At 46.4% G+C, this 19,465-nt stretch overlaps 1 protein-coding gene across 1 annotated transcript in view; it reads left to right on the forward strand.

The window, feature by feature from the left end:
• Window positions 1-2,333, forward strand: part of LOC134801073 (uncharacterized) — a 29,289-nt gene extending 26,956 nt beyond the window's left edge. The window contains exons 6-8 of the mRNA XM_063773595.1: window positions 1,009-1,284; window positions 1,513-1,651; window positions 1,790-2,333. Of these exons, the coding sequence (XP_063629665.1) occupies window positions 1,009-1,284; window positions 1,513-1,651; window positions 1,790-1,944 (570 nt within the window). The 3' untranslated portion in view covers window positions 1,945-2,333. The remainder of the gene's footprint in view (window positions 1-1,008; window positions 1,285-1,512; window positions 1,652-1,789) is intronic.
• Window positions 2,334-19,465: the final 17,132 nt, after the last annotated feature.

Here is a 19,465-nt window from a genome sequence, read left to right on the forward strand (position 1 = left end):
GTGGGTTAGGTTAGGTTTGAACTGCAACCCTTACAAAAAAGAAATGCTACTAGAAAAGTGGGTTAGGTTAGGTTTGAACTGCAACCCTTACAAAAAAGAAATGCTACTAGAAAAGTGGGTTAGGTTAGGTTTGAACTGCAACCCTTACAGAAAAAAAATGCTACTAGAGAAGTGGGTTAGGTTAGGTTTGAACTGCGACCCATACAGAAACGAAATGCTACTAGAATAGTGGGTTAGGTTAGGTTTGAACTGCGAACCTTGCAGAAAAGAAATGCTACTAGAAAAGTGGGTTAGGTTAGGTTTGAACTGAGACCCTTGCAGAAAAGAAATGCTACTAGAAAAGTGAGTTAGGTTAGGTTAGGTTTGAACTGCGACCCTTACAGAAACGAAATGCTACTAGAAAAGTGGGTTAGGTTAGGTTAGAACTGCGACTGTTACAGAAATAAAATGGTACTAGAAAAAGGTGACGAAGTGGATTAATTAATTTAATTGGATAACGGTAATTATATTAAATATTTGCACATTTTTAATTAAAATGTGGTTACAATTTTGGTGGTCATTTACAATTTTTGGGTTTACAATGATTATTTTGGAGTCATTTGCTTTAATATGATATCAAGATTTAAACATTTGGTTATAATTTTACATTAAAATGGAGTTCAAATTTTGGTGGTCATTTACTATTTTTGGGTTTACAATGATTATTTTGGTGTCATTTTCTTTAATAGGATAGCAAGATGTAAAAATTTGGTTATCATTTCACATTAAAATGGGGTTTGAAATTTGGTAATCATTTAGTATTTTTGGGTTAATAATGATTAGTTTGGTGTCATTTCCTTTAAAAGGATAGTAAAGTGTAATAAAATTGGTAATCATTTCACATTAAAATGGTGTTATAATTTTGGTGATCATTCATTATTTTAGGGTGGTAAAATAGATTTTTTTGGTATTAAATTTTACTAAATCTGGTGATCAGTTAAATAGCAGCCCTTTATGATTGCGTTTCAGTTATCGTTCCGCGCGGCGATAAGTCTGCGCGACAAACGACTGGCCGAGGTGAAGGCGCTGCTGGGCGCGGACGACCCCCCGCACGCCCCACACGCCCCGCACGCCCCGCACGCCCCGCACGCCCAGCAGGCGACGGCGGGGGAGGACAGCGGCTCCGAGGGCGCGGGGGCGGAGGACGAGGCCGTGGCGCGGCTGACGGCGGCCGCCACGAGGGTGCTGCGGGCGAAGGCGCACGTAGCGCCGCTACACGACGCGGAGCGGACTGTCGTCACGCAGGTACAAGCACGGTGCCTATCCACGGGTTAGCTCCTACACATCACAAAATAATTGAATCGTTCACATGTTTTAATAACCGCTTTCCGTTATACGTCCGTATTTTTTTATGTGCTTGTTTATTTTATTCGACGGATTGCATTCGGCACCCGGATTAGTCGAAATGTAGAGACCGTGACAGAGAAGAGAGACCTTTATCTCGACACGGAGACTGATCAGTCACGGTTGCAGGTGGCGAGCACGCTGCGCGAGTACACCGGGCTGGCGGACAGCACGGCGCTGCGCGCGCTGACGGCGGCTTGCTGTCGCGCCGCCTGGAGGCTGGTGCTGGCCGCGCCGCAGCTGCGGCTCGACACCGACTTCACCGCCAGTCAGTACCTCCCTTATACCAGGAGGCGGTCAGCCAGTGTACCGCACCTAAATTCTGAATGAAAATATTTGCTTCAAAGCGGTTCAGCTGAAAATCAAGTATAATTTCTGAATTAAAATTTGCTAATGTGTGTTGCAGCACGCTTCGACCCCGAGAAGCACGTGGTGTGGGTGGCGGGCGCAGGGCGCGCGGCGGCGGCGGGCGGCGCGCGCGGACAGCCCATCCGCAGCTTCGTGTGGCCCGCGCTGCTCGACCACCAGCGCGTGCTGTTCCGCGCCGTCGTGCTGGTGTGACGGCTGACGGCCCAGGGCCGATACAACCCCACACCTGAGGCTAAGGTTCCGTTTGTATTCAACGCACGGAACACGGTGTGTTGAATACATACACCGTAGACAGGCTACTTCGAGCTCCTTGCCGTTGTCCGAGCGGCACCTCTCGAAGTCCAGAACAGTCGAAATTGAGCCTGCCTCGTTTGTGATTGGTTAAGGAACGTGTATAGTACGATACCTATATTGTATTGTACTGTGTGTTGAGAACAATGTGACGATCAATCGACGAACTTTTTTGAAACTGTTGAATGTTAGGTACAAAGCTCTAAACGAGGCTATTTAAGTAGCAGAAATCCTCGTTTTCAAGACGTCGAAACACCAAATACAACGTTTAAAATAGGATAATCTTAAAAGACGACTTCTTAAAATACTTAAAACTCGTTTCTAATTTGATTACTTAAATATTTATTTAGTTTTAAGTGTTGTACATTGTAATATTAAGAACAATAAAAATATTCGTTATAACGAACGCTGTTATCATTTTACAACCTTGTAACGTTGAGTGAAACTAGTTAATATAAGTCCTTTTAAAATAAGTCTTCTCTAATGTAGAATTTACATTGTACCAAATTTTGTTCCATGAGATTTGGCTTAAATGGCCTAGGACCCAAGCCATGAAATCCTAAAATCTTCCAACCCCATATAGTAGCAATAAATAACTAATGGCATCCAAAGGTTTTAAAGACTGTTTCCAAGGTTGTGATGATGCGATGCAATAAGATAACGTCCACTCTGATAGTAATAGTTGGTAATAGTAATAGACCATGGCACCATGGTAGCATAAAGTAAATATATATAGAGTCGCCGACCCATACAAGCCTCGCTTAGTTCCACAGAAATTCAAGAGATGTCACTCAGAGCACCATTGGGCCTAAATAGATATTAAATATTGATTTGAAATGACACAAATTTTGTGTCATTTGAAATCTTGCCAATTTTTAAATTAACATATATAGTTCTAATTTATTTACTATATTACAACAAAAACCTTTTAAAACATCCATTTACACATAGTAAATCGACGCAGAAAAAAATAAATAAATAATGGCATGAACTATTCTAAGCGCCATCTATCGCATTATTAGACAGTTAGTTTCTTGCCGTTGTAACACACTAAATAGCTCGATTGTTTGAAAAAAACTATCAATAGATGTCACTGTAGTAAATCCCATAGACCTAGTATTACATAGATGAGCTATACGCGTGCCTCCGTGAGGGACAAAACATACGCAAAGCGACAATATTAAAAACACGTTTTAACATTCCTGACAACATACCAAAAACAATCTACGTAATTTGGTCGGGTTATTTGTTGCCCACCATAAACTATACTAAATTATTGGTGGGGAACAAACAAAAAGTGCGACTGTGACAAGGACAAGCCTGTGATGTGTGTAGTCTGTGATGGTAGTCGCTTCTACGATGTGGTTAAAGACGGTCGTCGTGCTGTACTACTAGGCCAATGTTTGGGCCGACGTTGCTACGGAACAGTGCACGCTAAACGATGTCATTTCTAACAATGATCTTGTTTTCTACGATTTAACGCACGAATTTGATGAAATCAAAACTGTTTTATAGTGACCGGAAATTTAAGGAAATGGAGAACATGGATGGCGAGAAACCATGAGAAACAGATGTACAGTTGTAGTGCATAATTATTTACCATCGTATTTTCACGGGAAACGTACGTACAAAAAGCATCTAATAAACGGTTCCGAGAAAATCGATAAAAAATAATTATGCACAACATCTGTATACATTAACTGTCTAGAAATGCATACAAAAAGCATCTAATAAACGGTTCCGAGAAAATCGATAAAAAATAATTATGCACAACATCTGTATACATTAACTGTCTAGAAATGCATTCACGACTATTTCAATAGGCACGTTACAAAAATGAAATTTCACACGTTTATACACGCCTCTATTATCAAAGGTCAATAGATGGTATAACTTAATTTAAAACCGTATAAAATACTAGAAGCTCTGAAAGCTGTACTGAAGACCTCTAATTTCAAAGAATTGAATCGAAGCGGAAGAGCACGGCGGCATGCACGTGGACGACAAGCGGGGGAGATTCCTCGGAGACATACCCGTCCACAAGCTGATCGTGCCCAGTTAGTACCTATGTTTCTTATTAATCAATCATATGGCTCGCGTATAAAATATAGTGTAACAGTAAAAAATACTGTTCAATAGACAGCCCTCTAGCGACGAATAGAGAAACTAAATAAGCGGGTAGGCCCGCCGTAATCCCGCTTACAGAGAGCAGGCCCATTAATTCAATAGACAACACAACGGACGAAACTTGGAACAATTCCGGGGGATGCCTATATGTTTTCACGGGCGGAAAAAATGCCGAAAGTCGAGAAACTTAATGAAAACACCGTGCATTAGCGCCCTCCAGCCACGAGAGGCAAAACATTAAAAGGCATCCGGTGGGCAACAGATGTCACAAGGTAGTACCCCTAACTTGCAGTAAGAGTAGACTGATCCGAATCCTTAAAACTAGACATTGAAATCGTTGCATCTGAAGCTACATAAACTAATTCCGGGCATAGATGTACGCGCCTTATCTTAATTTATTTAAGTACAAAGTTTCATAGCAATCTAGCTAGTCGTTTTAAAATGAGAGCGTAACTACGTTTGTTTCGAGAACCGAGCTATACTCTGTATCATTTAAAAGTGAACAATTTGTACATATAGATTTTGTTTTCTTTTATTTAAATACCATGATCAAGACCGACGTCGCCTAAGAATATTTAAAATTTAATGCTGCCGCTAGATGGCACTTATCAATGAAATCGCCACAAATAATACGCGCTATTAAGAATTTTCTACATATAACCTACCCATTCGACACATAGAGTGGTTAGGTAAGGTTCGGAGTTAGGTTAGGTTTTGAGTTAGGTTGCCCAATGTAGGAGGCCCCCAAGCTCCATGCCGACGCCTATATGCGAACGTCGTTCGCAGCATGGCACTATACGGGGCACCTATATGGGCCGGAAGGCTTAACAGCAAAACGAGGGCCCTCCTCCGAAGGCCGCAGAGAGTGATTGCGCAACGCATCATAAGAGGGTACAAGACCATAGGGCACGCAGCCGCTTGCGCCCTCGCCGGCACCATACCGTGGGAGCTTGACGCCCGACTCCTGGCCGAGAGGTACAACCAGCGGACGGAGTTACGCATCGCCGATGAGCGTCTGGCTCCCAGGGAGTTGGAGGCTCGGCTTGATGCTGAAAAGAAGAGAGCGAGAGATCGTTGGAAAAGCCAGCTGGAGGACGAGCCCTATGGTACGTATACCATAGCGGCGCTCCTCACATCTTTTGACAGCTGGCTAGACCGAAAAAGTGGTACCCTTACGTACAGACAAGTGCAGGTAATGACTGGACACGGCTGCTTCGGTCATTACCTGTACACAATAAGGAGGGAACCTTCGCCGGTTTGTCACCACTGCGGGTACGAAGACGACACTGCCTACCACACGATGGTGGAATGCCCAACCTGGGCTCCTGAGAGATGGGAGCTGGAAATGGCCCTGAACGTGGATGATCTCTCGCTGCACAATATAGTAGCAAAAATCCTAGTCAGCGAGAGATCCTGGGCGGCGTTCCATAACTTTTGCGAAAAGGTAATGAGAAAGAAGGAAGAAGCGGAGCGGGCGCGCGAGGACAGAGCCGATGCGCATCCGCTACGACAAAGACGGAGGGGAGTCAGGCGGCGGCAATTCGTCAATGCCTTGATTCCCCAGTAGAGCTGCGGGCTGGGGACCCGTAAATAAGGCTCTACACGCTCGAGGAGGGGTTGTAGCGTTACACAATCCCTCCTCCTCTAATCTGAGGGTGCCCCCGGTGAACAGCCGGGGCGGCCGGGGGAGCATCGTGGTAGAATATTAGTGACCTCACTATGCTCCCCTATAACGGCAGAGAGGGTAACGCCGCAGGGGTTTTAGTGGGTATTCTCCTCCCCTCCCTCTGATTAGCAGAGGGAGTTACGGGAGGAGCGAGTCCCACATACCACCCCCACAATGGGCCTCTCCAGCCCGGGGTGGATGCATAAATGCATTTCCCCTGCGTCAAAAAAAAAAAAAAAAAAAAAAAGGTTTTGTGTGAGGTTAGGTTTTGAGTTAGGTTGGGGCGCTAGGTCGGGTAACCTCCACGAGGGTCTGGGCCATTCCAATTTCTGTTAATCCTTGCGGATTTGCAGTCAAGGGAATGGTTTATGGCTGGTGCGCCCTGGGGGCAACGGTAAGTGATCTTCTGCGTGGGATTGCTTACCGGTGCTGCCAATAACCCGACACCCGGGGTTTAGCCCGGGGGGGGGGGGGGAGGGTGTTCTTGGAGTGTCTCTGTGATCTCCTAGGCTATACCGGACAGGGCTACCCATACCGGGTAGGCGAAGAGTGAGCGACACTATCAAGAGCAGGACGGGTTTGCCCGCTTTCAGTGTAGAAACCGGGTGGACAGGCTCCGGCCACCGTCCCAAACTCGTTATCCCAAATGATAAGGTGTTGTTGTCATGTCTAGCAGCCTTTGATGGGACCGAGGGCCTTGCCTTGGTCGGCCGGGTCAAGAGGAGATAACCTCAATAAAAAACCACAATCCCTCGCATGGCGGTTCACCGTGCGGGGGTGCTCTCTTTAGAGCGGCTGGGGTGTGCATCAGCCATTAGTGGCCAACCTGTGACACCGCCCGACCTCACAGAGTATATAGGGCCACAGCTTGGGTACGGGGATCTCTGCCCCTGTGGAAATTTAGTCTCCCCTACTCGTGGGAATTGAATGGATAATCTAAATAAAAACAACACAAAAACAACAAATCTTGAAGATATGGTGGGTGCTTCTGGCACCGAAAATGAGAGGAACGGCGTCGTTTCAGAACTTAACACGACGCCAGCACAGCTACGGCTGCGGGGCTGCCGAGTGTCGCTACGTCCAGACGAAGCGATGGACTTAAATGCAAATAGCAGGGATCGGAGCCCATACGAAAAAGGAGAGGGATCAGGGACCAAATCAAATATGGCTGACAGTCAGAGGGAAATCAGGACTGAACGGTCAGAGAGGATGCGCCGACTGTCTGATGCGACGGACTCCGACGACCTTCCAGAAGTTATCTTTATAGATAAGGCTGGCGAGAAATCGGGGGAAAAACAGCTGGCCCAAAAACGGTACCATACTGGATCGGATGAGGATACGTGGCTGGGGACCTTGCCAAAAGTCAATACAGCACGTAGAGGCGGGAAAAACGGAAAGGGCAAGACTCGCGGAGCGTGCACGGGTATTTCCAAGGCCAAGCCCCTTGGGGCATACGTGGGAATCGCCAAGACCAAAACTTTGTTGAAAAGAAGGCTCGAAATGGATACTGCTGAAAAAGATACCGGAAATGCGTCCCAATCTCGCGGGCCAGCCTCCTGCTGGATGAAGGACCAAACATCCGAACAGGTCATATCTGATGAGGAGCTGGAAATGGAGTACAGCCTGGTGCCGGAAGGCCCTCAGTCTCCGGCTGCTGACGGAGACGAGGCGGATGTGGCCCGCAAGGCAGCCAAGAGGGTGCTGGCAGAAATCAGCAAATGTATGAATTTAAAAGGAACAATCCGCGGCCGCATTAACAAGGCGTGCCGCGAGATAGTAACGGCCATGGATAACATGGACTCAAGAGAGGAAAATGAAGAGGTCCATGTCCTTCGGGCGAATAACAAAAGACTGAAGGAAGAGCTAGCTCATGCCACGACTGAGATGAAAGCGCTTAGAAAGGCCTTCTCCGAACGGAATAAGAAGGATACTCCAGCAGACAGTGCAAGGCCTAACCAGATTCTGGGGTCGGTAACGGATGCCTTGTCTGGGTTTAGGGAGGAGCTAGAGGCGAGTCTATTCAAGTCGATTGGGGATATGGTTAATGCCCGCTTAGACGACATAAAGAGCCGCCTCCCTCCGGCGCCGATCGTCCGCCCGCCACTGGCGGCGGACCGAAGAAAGGCATCTGAGGCTGCCGATGCGACGGATTCTCCAACAGCCCCCGTGGTTGATTTGCCGGATGATCCCTGGACCCCGTTGCCTGCCCCTGCCCCTGTTCCTGCCGCAAGGCCCAGGAAAACGGCAGATAAATCTGTAGCATCGTCGGGGTCAACGCTAATGCCCCCTGCCAGAGCTGCACCAGGGACCAAATTGCCGCGGAAGAAACAAGCGGCTACCAAGCAGGTAGTACCTCGGGTGGTACCTCCCCTTCCTGCGGAAAGGTCGACAAAACCCACCCCCGCTCCCCGAGCGAAGAGGGTCCCTCAGACGGTGCCGCCCCCATCACCGACGACTGCTGCTCCGACGTGGACGGAAGTAGTAGGCCGTAAGGCAAAGAGGAAAGCTAAAAAACCAACAGCTGCAGCAGGCCAACCGGCTGTTAAACCAAAGCCGAAGCCACGTAAACTGGTGGCTCCATCAACGGCGGGCATAGTAGTGGCTCTCAAACCAGAATCTGAGGCTACATATGCGGGAATCCTAACCAAGGTGACGACCTCGTTTGGTCTAGCCGAGGTGGGGATAGACCACGTCAAAGTTAGAAAAACGGCCGATGGGGCGCGTATCATCGAGGTTTCTGGTACCGACAATGGCAGGGCGGCCGATATCCTGTGCGAGAAATTGGAGGGCCTTATTGGCGACGACGCGAGGGTGTACCGGCCAACTAAAATGGCTGGCTTGAGGATATCAGGACTCATGGAATCTGCAACCACGGAGGCAGTAGCCAAGGCAATAACAGCGAAGGGTGGTTGTAGACTTGACGAAGTGAAGGTCGGTGCAATCCGTACCGGATTGAATGGGGCAGGATCGACCCTCATTAAATGCCCGGTGACAGCCGCCAAAAAGATAGTAGAGGGAGGGCGTTTGCTTGTGGGGTGGTCGAGTGCACAAGTACAGATCCTAGATGCAGCACCGTTCCGCTGTTATAAGTGCATGGGGACGGGACACACTCGCGCTACTTGCCCCTCACAAATAGACAGAGGCAACACGTGCTTCCGGTGCAGCAAGCCGGGACATAAGGCGTCCGGCTGTACCGAGGCGCCATTCTGCGCGGTATGTCATCAGGCCAAAAAACCAGCCGGACACTACATGGGAGGCCAAGCGTGCTGCCCCCCACCGACTAAGGGTAGACAAGACCCCATCCGGCCCCAGGGGCCTGATCAGAGATCCGCCCATGGGGCTGACGAGGGACAAGACATGGATGTGTAATGTTGCCACGCCCTTACGAGCTCCTACAGACCAACTTGAACAACTGCGCCCGTGCCCAAGACCTGCTTATGCAGGTAATAGCAGAGTGGGGCATTGGCGCGGCTGTGGCAGCGGAACCATATTGTGTTCCTCCTCAGCCCAACTGGGTAGGAGCAACTGATCGGAAAGTGGCCATAATGGTACCGGCTATCGGGGACTATCCTCCCCTGATCGCCGTTCATAAAGGTCCAGGAATTGCGGCAGCCAAATGGGGAAATATTATAATAATCGGCACTTATTTTTCCCCCAATAGGCCACTATGGCAATTCGAGGGTTACTTAGACGATCTGGGGGGGCTGATAAGGAGGTTAGCACCAACCCCGGTACTCGTAATGGGAGATCTCAATGCTAAAAGCGCAGCCTGGGGTTCCCCTGTTACAGACGTGAGGGGCGAAACCCTTAGGGATTGGGTGCTAGCGATGGGGCTTGTGGTTTCAAACCAAGGTCACGCTTACACATGTGTGCGACACCAGGGAGGGTCCATTGTGGACGTCACTCTTGCAACCCCTGTTATCGCCAATCGAATTGAGGACTGGCGTGTACTAGAGAATGTGGAGACCCTCTCCGATCACGTCTACATCAGGATGAGGATTTCTCCATCTCCAGCGGCTCCACCACAGGGTCTACCGCATACAGCGGGTAGGCGTCGTCCCAATGGCCGCTTCCCTAGGTGGTCTTTGGCTAGCCTAGATAAAGAGATGATTGAGGAGGCTGCATTGATACAGGCTTGGTGCGCTCCCCCGCCAGTAGACCTCGGGGTTGAAGAACGGGCAGCCTGCTTCCGTACCTCGCTCACCACGGTGTGCGATGCTGGCATGTCGAGGGCAAAGAAACCAACTGGCAAAAAACAGGTCTACTGGTGGTCGGAGGAAATTGCGGCCCTCAGAGTAACCGCCAATGCTGCACGCCGTAAATTCATAAGGTGCAGGCGCCGACAACACACAGCGGCAGAGGAACAGATACTCCGGGAGGCCCTAGTAGCTGCAAAAGGGGCATTGAGAACGGCCATAGCCAAACGGAAGGATGAGGCCCGAGAGGAATTCCTGAGAACCTTAGACAGGGACCCATGGGGGCGACCCTATAAAATTGTGAGGAACAAAATGAAACATGCTCCACCCATGGATTCCTTAGAGCCGGAACTACTAAGAAGAGTTGTTGAGGGCCTCTTCCCGGTGGCACCGGACTTTACGCCTCCCGTCATGGCTCTCCCAGTGGAACAACCGGAGGACCTTCCTGATGTCCCTTTAATCTCGGACGTGGAAATCATGGCAGCAGTCTTCAGAATGAGAGCCGGCAAAAAGGCTCCTGGGCCGGATGGTGTGTCAGGGAGAGTCCTCTCCCTGGCATTGAAACACCTTGGAGTCCGACTCCGCGGGCTATTCGATGACTGCCTCAAAGAGGGAATTTTCCCTCGTTGCTGGAAGGAGGGTAGGCTGTGCCTGCTGCGAAAGGAGGGTCGTCCAGCTGACTCTCCTTCAGGATACCGCCCCATCGTCCTCCTAGATGAAACTGGAAAGATGCTGGAGCGCATCATAGCAAGGCGTATCACTAAGCATCTGGAGGACACGGGCCCAAACATTAGTGACCATCAATTTGGGTTCCGCGAGGGGCGGTCTACAATAGACGCAGTAGGCACGTTGAAGAAATTCAGCGATCTGGCAGCAGAGAAAAAGGAGGGAGCCATAGCAGTGTCTCTAGACATTGCCAATGCATTTGGCTCTCTCCCCTACGGAGTTATAAAAGAGGCGCTCCGGTACCACGGCGTCCCTCTCTATCTGAGGACGATCATAGAGCACTACCTTAAGCCCCTGCTACACGGCAGCCGACAAGCCTACTAACCGTCTGACCTTGGTCTGTCCTTGGTGTGTGGGTCCGTTTGAGTTGTCTGGCTAGACGGTGGCAAACCACAGTGTGTTCAGAACTCGCGGACGGACAACACGTATTGCAAGCGCACAAAATGGCCCCTAACCTTTCAGAAAGTTGGCGTGGCATTAGTACCTACTCAGTGGCGTATGGCCCTAAGGGCGGCGTATGCCACCCCTGGCGGATTGCATTTTGTTTTTCTTCCTTCACTTCTGGGGCAGCAAAACTTATTGGTTGCGGCGCCAAATTTCATAACCTACCTACTCATACTAGTGCAATGACAAAAAAATAAGTTTATGGCAAAAAAATAATTTTTGGTACAAGCTTTTATCGCTGACTGTACTTTTCTTTCCAGAGGCAACTAATACTCGTCGAGACAATTCTAAAAACCCCAAACACAATTAGGTCGCGTTGTTCTATTCACAGGGTTCCTATGGCCACCTCCTGTCTCCATCATCAGATCAGCTCTATGGTACCATAATAATACATTGTCACCCGACTTATATATGTATGCAAATTTTCAGCTCCATCGGAAACTAGAAAGTGGGTCTAATTTAACTTGCAAGATTTGACCCGTACAAACATATTTACATACTTACGATTAGGTATATTGCAAGTTAATAAAAAGTTTGTAAAAAAAGAAAAGGGTATATGAATGAAACGTTGGCTCAAAAAACGGCATTTGTTGAGTCATTTCAACTTAATGAATTCGCTGGACTACGCTACGGGGACATACATAACTTTCTGAGAATGAAGAGGAAAGTATTTGATAAATTATTAGAAATGCTACTGAGTACCCATGGCATGTCTATTAACCACACGAGCGCACACGGCGCGTCCTTCAAGCGAAATGGCCTAGTGCGGTCGGCGTCGGGCGGCTACACGGTTCCGGACCGACCGTTCAGACCGCGGTCGCTGGCGCGCGCTCGCATGCCAAGGGCGTCCGGAGGTCAAACGAAATTTTGTTGGTAACAACTGTCTACACGGTTCGGGACAGACCAAGGCCACGCGGTTTGGGGGCTTGTCGGCTGCCGTGTAGCAGGGGCTTTACTGATAGGGTTGTGCTCTATGAATCGGGAGGCGGACGCCTTGAAAGACGGATGGAATGTGGTGTTCCACAGGGATCGGTTCTGGGGCCCCTGCTCTGGAACATCGGATTTGACTGGGCAATACGAGGAGAGCAGCTTCCCCGCATGGTCACCATTTGTTATGCCGATGACACAATGGTGGCTGTGAGGGGAAAACAGTTCCAGGAAACCTTGAGGAGAGCCGCTGTCGCAACCGAACTCACGGTGGGACGCATCAACCTCCTAGGGCTTGCCGTGTCCCTCAATAAGACCGACGCCGTGGTCTTCAAAAGAAGAGGCTGGAGACTGGGACCCAACGATGTGATCCCAGTAGGGGGTGAGGCGGTCCCCCTGAGGGCCCACATCAAATACTTGGGCCTAGTCTTGGACAGCAAGTGGGAGTTCGAGGAACATTTTACCAACCTGGTTCCCCGGCTCGTTGGTGCCGCCTCGGCGCTGAGCAGACTATTGCCCAATGTAGGAGGCCCCCAAGCTCCATGCCGACGCCTATATGCGAACGTCGTTCGCAGCATGGCACTATACGGGGCACCTATATGGGCCGGGAGGCTTAACAGCAAAACGAGGGCCCTCCTCCGAAGGCCGCAGAGAGTGATTGCGCAACGCATCATAAGAGGGTACAAGACCATAGGGCACGCAGCCGCTTGCGCCCTCGCCGGCACCATACCGTGGGAGCTTGACGCCCAACTCCTGGCCGAGAGGTACAACCAGCGGACGGAGTTACGCATCGCCGATGAGCGTCTGGCTCCCAGGGAGTTGGAGGCTCGGCTTGATGCTGAAAAGAAGAGAGCGAGAGATCGTTGGAAAAGCCAGCTGGAGGACGAGCCCTATGGTACGTATACCATAGCGGCGCTCCTCACATCTTTTGACAGCTGGCTAGACCGAAAAAGTGGTACCCTTACGTACAGACAAGTGCAGGTAATGACTGGACACGGCTGCTTCGGTCATTACCTGTACACAATAAGGAGGGAACCTTCGCCGGTTTGTCACCACTGCGGGTACGAAGACGACACTGCCTACCACACGATGGTGGAATGCCCAACCTGGGCTCCTGAGAGATGGGAGCTGGAAATGGCCCTGAACGTGGATGATCTCTCGCTGCACAATATAGTAGCAAAAATCCTAGTCAGCGAGAGATCCTGGGCGGCGTTCCATAACTTTTGCGAAAAGGTAATGAGAAAGAAGGAAGAAGCGGAGCGGGCGCGCGAGGACAGAGCCGATGCGCATCCGCTACGACAAAGACGGAGGGGAGTCAGGCGGCGGCAATTCGTCAATGCCTTGATTCCCCAGTAGAGCTGCGGGCTGGGGACCCGTAAATAAGGCTCTACACGCTCGAGGAGGGGTTGTAGCGTTACACAATCCCTCCTCCTCTAATCTGAGGGTGCCCCCGGTGAACAGCCGGGGCGGCCGGGGGAGCATCGTGGTAGAATATTAGTGACCTCACTATGCTCCCCTATAACGGCAGAGAGGGTAACGCCGCAGGGGTTTTAGTGGGTATTCTCCTCCCCTCCCTCTGATTAGCAGAGGGAGTTACGGGAGGAGCGAGTCCCACATACCACCCCACGATGGGCCCCTCCAGCCCGGGGGTGGATGCGTAAACGCATTTCCCCTGCGACAAAAAAAAAAAAAAAAAAAAAAAAAAAAAAAAAAAAAAAAAAAAAAAGGTTTTGAGTTAGGTTAGGTTTTGAGTTAGGTTAGGTTTTGAGTTAGGTTAGGTTTTGAGTTAGGTTAGGTTTTGAGTTAGGTTAGGTTTTGAGTTAGGTTAGGTTAGGTTAGGTTAGGTTAGGTTTTTTTTTTTTTTTTTTTTTTTTTTTTTTTTTTTTTTTTTTTTTTTTTTTTTTGCGGTGAGGGAGAAAATACTCATGTATACCGCCGGCCCGTACTGTCCGACTCAGCTGGGTATGGTGCCCAGCCGCCTACGGACTAAAAACTCCCCCACTTCATGTTGAGTGTAATGTGTTTTTATTAGATGTGTGTTGAGTGTAACTGGAGGGTTTGTTTGATTTTAATTTTGGGATAACTGGCCCTCGCTAGAAATACGGGCGACCAGCTATCCTAAAATGAAGTTTTGGGGGGACAAGTTCTGCCGCCCGACCGCCCGCCTCATGACGAAGTACAATGAGTGCGGGCGGCCGCCCGGCCACTGTCCCCCTGCAAGAGATTGGATATTACTAAGCGAGTAATTTCAATTGATAAGTTAGTGTTCATGTGATAAAGAAAAAGATGCATAGATAGTTTTAAGGGGGAGCGCTAAGTGCCGACCGACCACCCGCCTCACGACAGTCAGTGAGTGCGGGTGGCCGTTCGGCCACCGCCCCCTTGCAAGAGATTAGAGAGTTTAATTCTAAGCTTTTGACAAAATTAGTGTTTATATGTTACATATGTGATGAACAATTAACTGCAATATTTATCAGCGTAAGCCACTCAATATTACAGTTCTCATGCAAAGCAAAATGGTGTAATAATAATAGTAGTTTCAATAACAAAGATATTTTACAGATATTTTACAGATAGGATACACTAAAGTTACAAGTGTTGTCGTCAATAAGCCATTACCACAAAAGAGTTAATGTTACAAACTTATATAATTCGTTAAAGATTAAAGTTAAATTTGAGTGAAATTTTAATATGTTAAATATTTTAATTAGATTGATAATCAATGCGCGATTTTATTCTCTGTAACATAGATCGCATTCGGGGGCAAAAAGTTGATGTTGCGCTATGTGCTGTGTTTAGCTTGTATTGGTCCTCAGTTACTTGTTTATTAAATGCATCACAATTGTGGCACTTTGTTTTGGTGTGATCTTTTTGGTTCGGGCATGATTTATATTCATGGTCAGACGATGCGCAATGTGAACAGATGGTTGTGGTAGCCTTACAATGCTTTCGCGTATGGCCATACTGCATGCACTTAAAACAATGTAAGATAGGTACGTGCTCCTCTGCATGCACCCGTTGATGATCTATGTTGATTTTACCTAGTTGAATAAAGGCCTTAAAAGTGGATGGCGTGGTCATGAGTACAGCATTATACAAACGAGGATTTTTGTTGCCTTTTTTATAGTGGAATGAAATCTTATTGCTTTCATTAATTACATTTTTGAGCGGTTGATTTTGACTTATTATAATGTCAACAAGATCCTTTGTTGGAACATCTCCGGATATACCCTTTAAAGTAATCATGGGGCGAAGTGACTTTGAAGCTTCAGCGGCAACCTCCGCATTGACGTCGTTAGTCTTAGATAACGCAATGTCACGCTGTTCTTTTGTGTTAAATTCAATACGGACTTTGCCATTCGATATGAACTTTGTAGCGGTTGGGGCAAAGTCCGTATCACGGAAGGAGACCACTTTTCTCCATGTCTGTAAAGTTTCGGCAGCACCTTCGCCGGCCTTCTTAGAAGTGATGACAATCGCTGGATTCGTGGTCATCTGTATAGGTTCCGAAGATACAGCAGCAGGCGCCTGTATTGCGGACCTACCCGTCACGGTAGCGTATGTAGTTTTAGTCGATGCTGTAGTGGGGTTTTCGGTCAACGAACGTATATCACGCTTGAGAGACAAAATTTCCTTCTTTATTAGGTTGGCTGTGTCATTTTTTATATTATTCATAAGCGTTTCAATATTAGGTGGTGTTAACGGCAGCGGCACCCGCAGCGGTGGTGGCGATGGCGGTGATGTTAGCAGCTGCTGTGCGGGCATGAAGTCCGTCTGCGTTTGGATGGTGCGGTTATCTTTGCGAGTTGTAGTGGTTAGGTTATTGTTATTATTGGTGACGTTATCAGTTGTGATTGTAGTATTAGCTAAGCCGCTGCACTTCTCTATATGCTCTTTGGCCCAATAACTTGATATGGATGATATTTTTCTTCCCGAAGTGTGTATATTCTTCTTGTTCTCGACCGTAACGCTTTTGTGCGAGCGATCGGAAATAAGATTCCTGTTAATATTTAGGATTTCCGCCTCAATTTTGCGCAGATAGTCCTCAACGCTATCTTTAATTTCCACTATGAGATCACGAGGCGCTAAGACATTCGTTTGCGTTTCTTTCTCTCTTGTCAGTATGTTTATATTTACATCGAGAGAGTCAAAATTAATCAAATCATTTGTAGTATAAGATGTCTCAAGCAATTGGGCCGAGCCACCGTTCTTTGTCGCCGGCTGCAGCAGCGGCGACGGCGGCAGCAGCGGCGACAGTGAAGGCTGATCTTGCAGTGTGACATTAGGGTCTGTTTGAACCCCTTTCGACGAACGGTCAGTAGGTGTAGGAGTTTGTGTTAAGATGCCCCGGATTTGTGCGCGCATCTGCTTTGCATAACTCGCAAATATAGATGGGATATTTTTGGCGGCGATCTTAATTTGCCTCTTGTTCTCAACAGTTATACTGCGGTGGGTTGTCGTAGTTTCGAGGTTTTCGAGTATCTGTTTAGATTCGAACTCAAGATCGCCAGCGAGCTCGTCGAGCAATCCAAGCACCGGATGGATGTTAGTGTCACGCATAGGCGACGGTGAACGTTCTCGCTGGGCAGGTGTGCCCGGCGGTGTGGTGAAGAGATTGTCAAACTGCTCTGACATGTTGAGGCTATTTACACTTTCGCTACTCATTTTCTAATGTAATTATATATATCGAGAAATAAGGAAATTACAAAATAGGTTAAATTTTAAGAAAAATAATTAATTTTAATGCAACGAAGAGTTTTTAAGAAAGGGTTATCTAAAGAAAATGTTAAAAACAAAAAGATCTATCAAATGAATTTAAAACAAGAGAAATCTGCCGAGTGGAAATGAAGATAAATAAGTTTTAGAATGATTGCTATTATGGTTTTTGCAGGCACCGCTACATTTCGAAGAAATTATTAAATTAAACTATGAAGATGTAAGAAAACTATTTAATTGTATAACACTATTTTATAGATATAACAAAGACAAATTTTAATGTGAAGTAAAACTATGAAAAACTTGAAAAATGAGTGAGTTATGAATTTTTTAAAATTAGGAAAATTTAAGGATCACTAAAAATTTAATATCTCCGTAACCAAACAAAATACGAGGATGGAAATGATACCCAAAAATAGAGCTTAATGAGCTTTAAATATGTACTAAGTTTCAAAATTTTTAAATAAAATTTGTTTAACAAACTATTAAAAAGTGTGGTAAAGTTAGGTCAGAAGACGACGGAAGTGAACTTCGAAGTTATTCAAAAAACTGTAGGAGATACTAGGTTCACTTATATAACAAAAATGAATGAATAAAATTTACTTTACTTAATGAAATAAAAACTAGAAAAATCTATTGGGTGGGTTCAAAGATATTAGTAAAAATGTAGATTGCCTGTAGCTTTTTGGCAGGTGCAAATAAATAGTGAAGAAAATTGAATATTTTTATGTGAAGTTGTATGAGAATATATTATTTTTAGTATTGAATTATTTAAAAATAATAAAGAGAGATTTTTAGAAAAGGAAAAAATATTAAAAAGTGGAAAGATGACTGAGTTACGAATTTTTGAAGAAGTGAGATTTTGAAAAGTAGTAAAAATTTGAATATCTACGGAACTAGGAGGACCATGAAAATAAGTATAGTATCAAAAAATCGGGCTCGTTGAGTACTAAAATTGTGCCAAAAATCAATTTATTCGAGTAGTGTTTGGTTTGGTTTTTGGTGGTTGGTTAGGTTAGGTTAGGTTAGGTTAGGTTAGGTTAGGTTAGGTTAGGTTTTTTTTTTTTTTTAAAGATACTATGTTATTATGGGAGAATGGCCCTCGCTATCAATACGGGCGACCATTGCCCCTGCGGCTATAATTCTGATATTTCTATTAATCTTATGTGTGGGCGCCGGGGCTCAACTAATTTGAGACCCGGCATCGCATTACCTTTAATCTTGAATATAATGTCCCCGCAAAGGATACGGGCGACATTATTTCAAGTTTATTTTAAATGAATTATTTTTATAATTAGAACTATGGTTTTTAAGTTTTATCTATAATTTATTAATCTTTATAAATTGTTTAAACTGTTATATTTGTACTATGATTTAATAGTTAACTTTAAGTATTATTGAATTTCTTTAAACTGTTTATAATTTTATTTATGAATTTATTGAACGATTCTATAGATGTTTCCTTAGTTATTATACTATTGATGTCATAAGGATCTATATTAATATTTTGGCATATTATTTCGTGCTCAATACGAGCTCGGTCATAATACGGGCACTGTGTTAATAGATGGTCAATAGTTTGACAGGTAGTATTGTCACAGGGGCATCGGTTGTCATCTGCTATCTTGAAGCGGTGTAGGTATGTTTTATGATAGCCATGCCCCGTGAGTATTTGAGTCAACTGAAAACTGACTGACAAAGAGCCACGCAGCTTTCTGATTGTTTCGATGCTAGGTAAGTACTTTTTCATGTGTCTGCCAGTCGTGCTGTCCTCATACCATTTGCTGTGCATCTCGAAAATGTATTTCTTATGGTTGATTTTGTGATACGATAGCGGGAAAAGATCGTAATCTGGTGACTTATGTAATGCTGCTGCAGCTTTGGCCGCCATGTCAGCCCTTTCGTTCCCGATCAGGCCAACATGCGCCTTAATCCAGCAGAATTGTATCGCTGTTTTCCCAGACTCCCTGATATTATATAATAACTTATGAATTCTGTTCACAATGCTGTTTGTACTGCTACGATTAGAGATTTCCATCAGTGCAGCTTTGGAGTCCGAGAAAACAGCGACCTTTGGTAATTCTTGTTGAATGCACTCTCTACAAGCACATTCTACTGCTAAGCACTCGGCCTGGAATACAGTGCAGCTGCTGTGTAACTTGAGTTTCTTCATTAAACTCCTACCGTCAGGGTAGTCAATCACAACAGCCGCACCGACCAACCCGTCGTGCCTACTTCCGTCAGTGAAGACCCTGTGCATTTCATTATCTTCATAGTATAGGTCAAGTTGTTCCTGATTAAAAACTTCTTTGAAGGTAATATCTATTCTATCCGCGGGATGTAGCAATTCGGTAACGGAGACCCTTTTATCGTACTTTATATCGTTTGGCAAGTACTCAGTTATCTGTGTACGCTTCACCTTTTCCGTCGAGGCAACCTCTTGGACTTTTAGGTGAAGGGGTGTCAACCCGGCCAGTGCAATAGATGCTACAGTCGGTAATGTCCTGAAACCATGAACCATCTTTATTGCGAAACCACGCTGGAGGCTAAGTAATGAACCAATGACCTTTTTGTACTTTACAGCGGGGTGCCATATCTCTGCCGCATAGGTAACTATCGG

This window comes from Cydia splendana, chromosome 21 (assembly GCF_910591565.1).
Source record: "Cydia splendana chromosome 21, ilCydSple1.2, whole genome shotgun sequence".
In the NCBI taxonomy this organism is placed as follows: domain Eukaryota; kingdom Metazoa; phylum Arthropoda; class Insecta; order Lepidoptera; family Tortricidae; genus Cydia; species Cydia splendana.